The 11,007-nt window shown below is 32.4% G+C and overlaps 1 protein-coding gene across 1 annotated transcript; it reads left to right on the forward strand.

Moving 5' to 3' along the window:
* The first annotated feature begins 2,652 nt into the window (after positions 1–2,652).
* Positions 2,653–10,735, forward strand: LOC135194809 (uncharacterized). The gene is made up of 10 exons (XM_064220784.1): positions 2,653–2,736; positions 4,743–4,796; positions 5,192–5,239; positions 5,580–5,791; positions 6,683–6,749; positions 7,603–7,643; positions 7,931–7,961; positions 8,815–8,882; positions 8,988–9,027; positions 10,694–10,735. The coding sequence occupies exons 1-10, from the start codon at positions 2,701–2,703 to the stop codon at positions 10,733–10,735; spliced, it is 639 nt and encodes a 212-aa protein (XP_064076854.1). The 5' UTR covers positions 2,653–2,700.
* The last annotated feature ends 272 nt before the right edge of the window (positions 10,736–11,007 follow it).

An 11,007-nucleotide genomic window follows, 5' to 3' on the forward strand; every position in this document is an offset into this window, starting at 1 on the left:
TCACGATTGTAAGTAATCGTAAGAATAAGATTGACACAATAAACGTCTGCACGCTCTTAATGATTTCAATTTTTCAATCAAAACGGTCTTGTTTTATATTTATGCAATAATAATAAGCTAAAGAATAAAAAATAAATATTAATCATACTTTTTTTATTTACAGCGAACAATTAGATCGATTTGGAGATGAATAGTTGAAAATAATAATGACAAAGAAAATATCCGTCACAACTCTGTAGCCGATATACGAGTAGACAGATCTAATACAAAAAAATATATATCGAATATTGTTAAAAATAAATATGCAACCATAAATATGTCTGTTTTCTTGTTTTTGTTCCAGAAAGACTTAAATACGAGTAGATTAAATATGAGTAGACTACTCATTGTTAATCAGTATTCCAAAAATTAAGTTTCAAGTTTCTAACTTAGATAATGACAGACTTTCGTACAAATTTTCAAGCCTTATTTCACCCTCTTAGATGAGTAGGATCGTTTTATTGAGTGGACCCCCATTAAGGAAGGAATTTTGGAAATTCTCCCCCTAAGGGGTTGAAATGGGGTTGGCAGTTTGTATGGAAGTCCGTCATTTTTAAGTTAGAAACATGAAACTTTATTTTTGGGACACTTTTTAAAAAGGAGTAGATACGTATTACGATGTTTCCGCATATTCTACCCCTAAGGTAGTGAAATAAGGGTTGAAAGTTTGTATGGAAGTCCGTTATTTTTTAAGTTAGAAACATGAAAGATTTTAAGTTTTTGAAATATTGATTAAAAATGAATAGATACGTATTTAAGCGTATCCGGATATTCTACCCCTAAGAAGTTGAAACGAGGGTTGAAAGTTTGTATAGAAGTCCGTCATTTTTTAAGTTAGAAACTTGAAACTTTATTTTTGGGATACTCATTAAAAATGAGTTCATACATATTTACGTGCTTCTGGATATTCCACCCTAACGGGTGAAATACACGCCAATGTGGTATACAACGAGGTTTTAAACTAACTTAATATTTTAAGTGAATCTGTAAATATATTCAACATCCACGCGAGCAAAGCCGCGGGCAAATGCTAGTGCAAATATAAGAAGCAACACTCAAATATTTTTGCATTAACTAACCGATGTAATCAGAAATATATCGCAACGCGGAATGGTAAGGATTACGATGATAAATTTAAAATGGTGACTTCTTATATAAAGTTAACCCGAAACAGCCTAGTAGCATAAAACCATGAAGCTTTACTTATCAATGAGATGGAAGCAGCCATGAGTTGGATAAAATCCACCAAGTGGATTTGGTGACCGACCATTGGAGCAGCGTAGCGGAATAAGCTTCAAATCTATTCTTAAGAGGATAGAAGCCAAGAAGCCAAGTCTTTGACTAACATCGGGACATTTATGTGCTGTTACTTTTTCATATGATGTTCTAAAATTCGGAACTATTAAAAGTGCATTTTCAGTACAAAGTTGTCAATGTCACACGTCAAACTGTACCATTACCCAACCCACACACGTCAGCTTCCGGTCTTGGGCAAGTTCCAGCTTAGGTTTGAAAATATGCTTACGATATTTGAATCGAATGTCACATAAAAATATTTACATGATATTATTCTTTAGCCAAAATTTTATTAATGTTTTTTAATTATTTTTCTTCCTTGATAATTTAAAAAAAGAACAAACATTTGAAAAAACTAATTATCTTCGGGTAAGACCGACTCTTAAGCCGTGACAGCACACGTGATGAGGCTCTGTTATGACATCATGCCTTCTCTTAACCGCCACTCTCTACTACCTCAGGTATGCGTATCGCGTATTCTATATACCTCTTCGGTATTATACAATAAGAAAAATAATACTACCCTGTCTTATAGGAAATATATATTCGAATAACTAGATGTTTAAATCGAAAGGTTGCTACGGGGATATTAAAACTTAAATTATGCACATGCCTTCCACGTCGCTGACACGTCTGAATATTGGATAAAGTGTGTAGTGAAATGTTTTAAAATATTCCATATGATTATTTATTTATGTAGATACCACACTTTGCATGCCACAGATTTAAATCTAAAACATTTCATTCAAGTACCTAGGCTCGACCTAGGATTTATAGGATTTAATTGAATGCAAAGTTTGCGTTGTAGAATCTGATGAAGAATCTGCAAGAAACATGATAGCTAATCTTTCTGGTAAATCTAATATAAAAACTTAATTTAGGTAGATCAAATATAAATAAATAGTTCCCAACCACAGCTTTACCCACGTATGAAGAAGGGGGAGGGGGTTTGGTATGACAAATTTAATTCAAATATAAATATATAATAAAATATAGTATGATTAAACAAGGTTTCGATTACTCAACGTAATAGACCACCAATCTAATAATTGTAAAATACTAGACTCTATTAACATTTCCTCAAACTCAACTATTTCTACCAAACCTTTTTCAACATTAGCATTGCTCATCAAATCGAAATAGTCTACGAAGTTTGGCAGAAATCCAAGCATAAGACGTCTGTTATCTAACTTAGCATATATTGACCAATGAATACCATTTCCTTCAAATTTAATTTCCAATACCTTGAATGCTATTTCACGGTACTTGACTTTTAATAGTTCTGCATCGAACGTTATAAGAAAACTTCGGCTGTCTGTTTTAGTTGGAATAGAACCGTAATATAGTACGGCAGCTTAGGCGGGGATGGAGAAGCGTATAAAACTTTTTCTCATAATAAACGTGAGTTATTGTATTTTCTAGTTTAGGAGAGTAAATCAAACGGAAACCTTTGCGGGATACTTTTGTCTTAATCTTCTAGGAAATCTTCAATATCGCTTAGACTGAGATATGAAACGTTTATAGACACTGGAAATTTACTGTTAAAATATATTTGAGCTGATTGTTTTTTTTTAATATGGGTAATGTTATGAACTGAATTCATTTAGATAATTGGCCATAGAAAAGATCGCATCTTATACGATGTAATAATTAGTTCTAAGCGTATTTTATAAATATATAAAAATTAACAGTCTATGTTCTCTTTTTTTATTTTTTTGGCCTTAGCAACCTGTAAATTTCCCATTGCTGGGCTAAAGGCCTCCTCTCCCTTTGAGGAGAAGGTTTGGAGCATATTCCACCACGCTGCTCCAATGCGGGTTGGTGGAATACACATGTGGCAGAATTTCGTTGAAATTAGACACATGCAGGTTTTATCACGATGTTTTTCTTCACCGCCGAGCACGAGATGAATTATAAACACAAATTAAGCACATGAAAATTCAGTGGTGCCTGCCTGGGTTTGAACTCGAAATCATCAGTTAAGATGCACGCGTTTTAACCACTGGGCCATCTCGGCTCTATGTTCTCTACTAAAAATAAAATTTAATTAATTTTATTTATGTAATCTTTACAATTAAGCATTTCAACTTTACCACATCCGGGAGACTCGAATAAATAACTCGAACAAAAATAAACCAAATATAAGAATATAACTTATTACACAATCCAACTGCAATATCAATAACATAATTATACCAAATGTTATAGAAAAAAATATCATGAGATACCGACATCAGTAAAAGTACTTTTTAGACCAGTACAATGTACACCAGTACAGTGTGAACATTTACAAGACACATCTCCTAAATACCGATTCACTTCGTGGTAGGGCTTTGTGTAAGCCCGGCTGGGTAGGCACCAACAAATCATCAGATACTTTATCACCATGAAGCAATACTCAGTATTATGTTTCGGAAGGGTCGATGACCCAGTGTAAGTCAGGGACAGACCTACCGCGACGTTATCATAGTCCAATCGTACAATGTGACGCTCCGTATACACGAAAGTGTTGCTCACGCAGTTGTGGCAGTCACTAGACACATTAACACCTGTGTCTATTATACGGACGATGGTGACGACGCTTTCGGAAGATTCATCGGCTGAGCGGCGGGTGTTTCAGAAAGGACCATCCTAGACCACAGCCTCAGGACTATATATAAACGCGATTTCAGAGTCGCCGAGGCTGTACTCTCTCTGATCGAGCACACTATATATATTATTTTTTATATATTATCATATATTATTTTAAAATGAAAAAAAAAAGTGTGAGCCACGTCTTCCAAGAAGACGACAAGCTCGAAGTCCAGCGAAGATCTGCTGGAGTTCAGTAAACATATAAAATATAAAAACGCCAAAATTTATAAAAGTAAAATGTAAAAAAAGGCACGGGCAACAGCTGTGAGCCCGTGGATGTTGTAAATTAAATTTAAAAAAAAAACCAGTGTACAATACAGGGGGATATGTCAACGCGGTGACGCATTGATTATGTAAGAATTGGTTATAATATCAGACGACACCATGTCGACGGTCAGTGGTAACCACTTAGCATATGGTTCCGAATTTGTGAATATAACTTTACCATGAAAGAATAAATATTAAAATAATAACGAAATATTCATAGCTAATTTTATGTATTTATAAATTATTATGTAACTTTTGAACTATTCATTTTACGGCCTTACACAAACGACTGTTTTATAAGAATAATAAAACAACAGCTATTTAGTTTTAATATTCAGTACGAAAATAAGGTAATTCCTTGTCGTGCGAAGATAAAGTAGTTACATAAGATTGGATGGATTTTAAAGTCTAATAACAACAATGGAGTCTCTAAATCCAGTTGTTAAAAATACAAGTTAAAGTTAAATTTTGTCTTAGAGTATAATTATAATTGAATTCTGTTTCAGTGTATATTCCGTTGTAATGGCGTCAGCTGGCGCCGACAACTTGAACATATAGCCGTAAGATTTATTTAGTCACGGACCTTTTTATACAATTTCTTAAAATATATTTTGATATTAATATTAATAAGTTGTAATATAATTATTAAAGTTATTTGGATTTAGGACGTTGTGCAAGTCACATATTCCACAATTACTTACTAATGTCCCGTATAAATGGTGGGACTTACCGTTAATGAGTGAATTGTGCTGAGAGCATCGGATATTCTTCAGTAAAAACGGTGTTATCAGTGTAATATGCAGAAGGGCCATAACATCTTAGTCCCTAAGGTTGGAACATTGACGATGTTTAGAATGGCCAATATTTCTCACAGCGCCAATATATATGGTGGTAATGACATAACAAAACATACATACCTACTCGGAGTTATGTCAAATGTCAATATTATTTCCAGAACTCGAAGTTACATAGCCAAGGACTAGCAAACTATTACTTACCATTAGTGAGTACAGAGTTTCTGTCATATAAAACTATATCATGAACTTTTACCTTATCTTAAGACTTCATGCGATTTTTGGGCCTCAATTTTTGACAATCCCTTGAAAACACTTAATGTTTGATTTAGTACTCATTTATGTAGCTTATTTGTAGTCTTCTCATAGCTCAAAAGTAATAAAGATTTTTTTAAATCCGGTATTCTTAAATATCCACTTAATAATGCCGAAAGGGAGTTTTTTTTTAATTCTGTGAAATATATTTTTGAAGATGAAAATTCGTAAACCTTATTCACTTGGTCATCACATATATACATATATCACACGTATTTAAATTTATATCTACAGAGAAGATTCTATCAGTTCGATCCTCGCGAGCTCTCATCGATACTCGGAGTACCATCACGAGCTAGTCATCTTCCTGAAGCAGAACCTATTTTACCAGGACATACACTTTTAAAGCCATCATTGGGAATGTTAAAGTCAGCCGTGAAGTTCCCTCATAAAGAACTAGAAGATGGAGCCGGTGTTTACGGCAACATTGATAATTTAGGAATAAGGTAAGATGGAAAAAAAATTATGTATGTTTTCTGAGTAAGGGTATAATGTAAATTATATAATTTTAAATAAACCCCACAAATTGTGATAGGTGATTTTAAATCTTAGCACAGATGAAATTAAGTAGATTTTACAAAATCATTTTTGAAGATAAGCTTAATTTATGAATCATCCAATATCCAGATCTTCCATATTATGACATAATGCTGAAGAGTTTATTTAGTCTAATGAACTTATATCAGTAACTGCCAGTCCGCTTTGCATGATTACTTTAGTGTTGTATATCCTATCCTTAATGAAACTAACAGTAATTCTTACTTTAGGCCATAACGTAAAACAGCTATGATGTAACAAACGTCTATTAACAGAGCCATATGTATGAAACAGGAATTATTGTGCAATCAAAGAAGGTAAAACCGCGAGGAATATATAGCAACACTGCATAATGGGTACACTTTATGTAAATCGAATGTCAGTCCCAGTGACGTTTAGAGGCACGTTATAATATATGCTCGAGAAACTTACTAATATCCTCTTATTTTTTCGTAATTATATGAATACCTTATTTGATCAATGTTATTATTACACTTTAAGAGAAGGTATCTTTCGGAGTTTTTGTTTCTATCTCACTCTCTTTATCTCTGTCTAGCGTTCAATTAAAAAACAGATAGGCATAGGACTCTTTTCTTAAGCAAATGATTTCGATTATTATACCATACTCCTCCGATGCCAGTTGAAATTGAAAGAGATGCACCAAAGTAGGTTTTCAAATTTCACAAATGAGATCAAAGTGAGTTCTTACGGAATATTACTGCAGTATGTATTAAAGAGGATGAAATGTCTACTGTCTTTACTGACTTTTGTCTTTTTAATTGTAATAATTATTTATTTAGATATGATGGTAGAAATGAAAGAACACTCTATTCTGGATTTCGACGGTCTCCAGCGGATTATTTTATGGTATGAATATTGTATATTTTTTTATTATATCCGCTTACGATTGCAAAGATAAATAGATTTCCATGTAGATATTACCAAATAGACAATTGTAAGTGTTCTCTGTTTTAAACCATTTATTGACAGTCTTGTATGTGGGAGATAATAATTTTTAATCAAGTTCCGGTCTTATAATACGGTTGTACTATTGACTCAAAAGGACAAGTTGCTATAAAAAGGCTCGACAGATGTCAACAGATCAGAAGTGGTTCAGTGTTGAACACGGCACAATCGGTGCTCTGAACTGTTTTTTTTTTTGTGATTAAACGAGGTGAGCGTATCTTTGTGCTTATTCTGTAATCAAACTCAATTATTCTATATATTATATAGAATTCATTGTAATTAGTGTTTAAGAATAAGTATAATTTATTGTTATCGTTTTAAACATACATTGTTTACTTATAAATTGGTTTTACTATTTATATTGTCACCCGTTCTCTCACATGTATATTTTATTTTGGGCCAAACTCATTTGTCGAGGAATGCTCTACATGTTCCACTTACAGCATTTTTAGCTTATTATTGCTTACTGTAATTCTTTAGGTGAAAGAATTACAGTAAGCAATAATATTATGCCGTAAGTGAAACATGTCTGACCTTTGAAATTAGGTTACCTAGTGCGAATACTTAAAAAACAAAGAGAAATAGCATTTTCAGTCTCATTAAAAGTTTCGATAATCCTTGTTATCTGTACTGGCTCGTTACTTCTACCAAAACATAAAACAGTTTTACAGCACATTCGGAAAGGAATACATTTTCTGGTACGTGGTTGGTATTAAGCGAAGTGCATTCTCAATTAGTAATGTTTTGCACACAGGTGGTCCCATTAAACGGAAAAGATACACAAGGAAAGCCGAGGTAAAATGTTATTAAAAAGTTATTAAACTTTTTGTTACAATTTAGGCAATTTTATTATTTAACGATTCATTAAAAAGATCAAAAATAACAAATAGTGTAAGTTTCTGTGTAAATTCCCTCAAAGAGGTTGCTTCCAGCATAACCGAAATGAAATAAGTCTACACAGAAGATAATAACTAAACTAACGCTAAACTATGACAAAATATTAGGAATATTTAAATTACGAATACAAATTCACTTAAATATATCACAGTACATCATTAAATATTTAATTGAAATCTCTTAAGGTTTAAATTAGAATCTGCAGTTCTGGACTTGGTGAGTTACAATTGATTTATTAAATTAATTTAAACAAAACATGAAAGACAATTAAAAAAAAATAAGAGCCGTATAATGAACGAAAAAATTTGGCTGGCGTTTTAATTCAGTGAAAGTAGTTTTCCCATTATAATAAGTGATGGGACTTATGCAAGCCCGTCTCGATAGGTATCATCAAATCATAATTGTATTTCATCACCAAACAGCAAGTCTAACTTCAGTGGGACATGATATCTTAGTTCCCAAGGTTGATAACGCATTGATGACGTCAGGAATGGTTACTATTACTTACGGTGCCAATTGGTAATAGTGACCTTAGATGATCAATTTGCCAGTCCACTAACGAATTTAAAAAATAAAAATACCGAAATAAATATGTTCATAAATTTTGTTTTTCTGTATTTACAAACAGAAATCACATTTAACACATTTTAAAAAGAAGACTTCGAACGATTTTGTAGATGTTATTATCGTCGATATTACAGTCGTACGAACACATCTTAGACGAAGATACGAGTTCAAACACCGGCAAGCACCATTGAGTTTTCATGTTTATGATTCGTCTCGTACTCGGCGGTGCAGGAAAATATCGCGAGACAGCCTATACGTGACAGAAATTCTGCCAAATATGTAGCCACAAACTCACATTACGGATAAAGCATGGTCAGAAAAGTTCCAAAACTTTTCCTGGGGAGAATAGGAAGTCTTTGCCCAACAGCGGGACATTTAATGGCTGAAACTTTTTTATTCTTAATTTTATTATGTATAAGATAATGCTACGAAAATGAATTTCGCTTAAACAAAGACTATGCAGTAAGTTTAAAGGCATTTTTTAATTTAATGTTATCTTCAGGAGCGAAAAGAAAACGCAAAAAATAAGCTTCTAAAGATATTAAAAAGGTTGAACATACCGCTCAAAGGGTAAGGCTTAATTATAATTCACTTTTGACGCTATTTTCTTTTAAAATTGCTTCGTTTGCTGGAGAATGGAGGGATGAACTTAAAAATGGTTAAAATTTTCCACAGCTTGAAAGTCTTCGTCGCTACTTTAAATAAATATGAATCGGTAAGTTTCTGGCTTGCTCACATTTATGACAGATTTCTTAGTTCATAATTCTAGTAGGAATTGTAACACGTTTTAAATAAGAAGTTCAAGCAGATCAGGGATGAGAAACTTTGTTATTGATTTATGATTAATAGTTTATTTAGAATAACCAATGTGATACTTTTCTTTTTATAAAACTTTTAATTTAAATAAAATCTATATTCATTTTTAGTGAAGTGAATTCATACTAAATCCTTTTTATATTTTAAGAGAATAATATAAATTTCGTTTCAGAAAAATGTACGGGCTTTTAACTCGTTACAAAAAATTCTCAGAATCATGAAATTTAAACATTTCATATTTAATTCTACTATTCCTGAATTATTATTCTGTGATATTATTTGTTTACAACATTTAATCATTTTAACGTTTTTACGAAAAAATCAATACTACCCACCTATTAGATATTCTGCCGCAAAACAGCAATTCTGAGTATTATCGTATTCCAGTTTCGAGGGTGAGTGAGCCAGTATAATCACAGATACAAGGGACATAACATGAAGTTCCCAAGGTGTATGGTGCATTAATATTTCTTGCAGCACCAATATCAATGGGCAGTGGTAACCACTTACCATCAGGCCCATTTGCCAGTCCACCTATCCAATAAACAAATTGGGCTAATTTATGCATGTTTGACGTAAACTTCTAGAGTAGTTAACTTTATGTGTAATAGTTTTATTCTGAGTTTCTAACCAAAATCCAACCATTCATCAAAGAGCCAACTATTCACTACAAGTTAAACATTGTCCACATTCGTGTACATAAATTCGTACACAAGAGAAGGCATGTGAATCTACATTCGTTACATAAACTTGAAATTCTTGGAACTTAAGCTGAATTCTGCCTCTGCTTTAGATGGTTTGGTCACTCGAATTTGTGGAACCTCTTAGTAAACTGATGGCGTTATTGAAATATGTTTTATACGATATATATATATTATTTATCTTCTGTGAATTTTCGGAGCAAAACATCCATATTTAAGGTTTTTATAGGAAAAGTTGTGTTGTAGTTAAGGTTATATTTGCTGGTTAGAGAACAATAAAGTTAGTTGACAGTGATGTCTTTAATTTAGAACAAGTTGTTGGCGGTATTTTCAGCTCATCGGGTGTTCTGTTGTGTGATCGGCTTAATCTGTATCTTATCTTATTTAATATTATTATGTTGGATATTTAATCGGATATGGTTAAATTCAATGTACAATAATAAATCGATGTCAATTTAAATTTCGTGAACGTAAAAATAGAAACAAAGAATATGAAAAAATAAAAAATATTTTAAATACATATATAAAATATTTCGGATATTTGGACCGAAATGTATTAAAGTATACGTCTTCGGACGACGTAGTGTGGGTATCGCATAAATTACAATAAGTCACTAAACACTGGATGTTGAAGCTCTGAGCAGGACTGAGCTGTACCTAGACAGGTAGTATCGGGGCCAAAGTTTACTCAGCAACTGAACTGAAAACACGCTGACCCTGACTCTGTTTGATGGCTTTTGTCATTTTCTTCAGATGTTAAAATTTAGACGACGCCTTACCTTTATACATATTAATGGCAATTCGACAAATATTACAAATACAATAATTGACGAACGGATACTTAATAAATGTCTACTTTTTCAGAATGACGTGTATAATGAGCAGCGTACTTCCTATTATCTGTGAGTTTACTTGTAAATTATTTTCATATTTTAGTCTTGTTATTATATTGGTATTTAATCACTTAAAATAAAAATAAAAAACAAAAACGTAATTTTCTATAAGCCAGTTCATGCCTATGAATGTTCCTTATATGTTTACAATTATTTTTTATTTACCTATCGAAAGTCCATCCCATTTTTACCTGAATTCAAAAAAAGAAGGAGATATAAAATTCTCCATATATAAATATTAAATATTTCGTTATCTCTACTACTTTTCTAAACTATACGCTATCT

This window comes from Vanessa tameamea, chromosome 5 (assembly GCF_037043105.1).
Source record: "Vanessa tameamea isolate UH-Manoa-2023 chromosome 5, ilVanTame1 primary haplotype, whole genome shotgun sequence".
In the NCBI taxonomy this organism is placed as follows: Eukaryota; Metazoa; Arthropoda; class Insecta; order Lepidoptera; family Nymphalidae; genus Vanessa; species Vanessa tameamea.

Coding starts and splice junctions, on each gene's coding strand:
- LOC135194809 (XM_064220784.1), top strand. CDS start 2,701: ATGGAGAAGCGTATAAAACTTTTTCTCATAATAAAC. Junction 6,750..7,602: donor CTCCAGCGGATTATTTTATG/GTATGAATATTG, acceptor TTTTGCACACAG/GTGGTCCCATTAAACGGAAA. Junction 9,028..10,693: donor CTTTAAATAAATATGAATCG/GTAAGTTTCTGG, acceptor CTACTTTTTCAG/AATGACGTGTATAATGAGCA.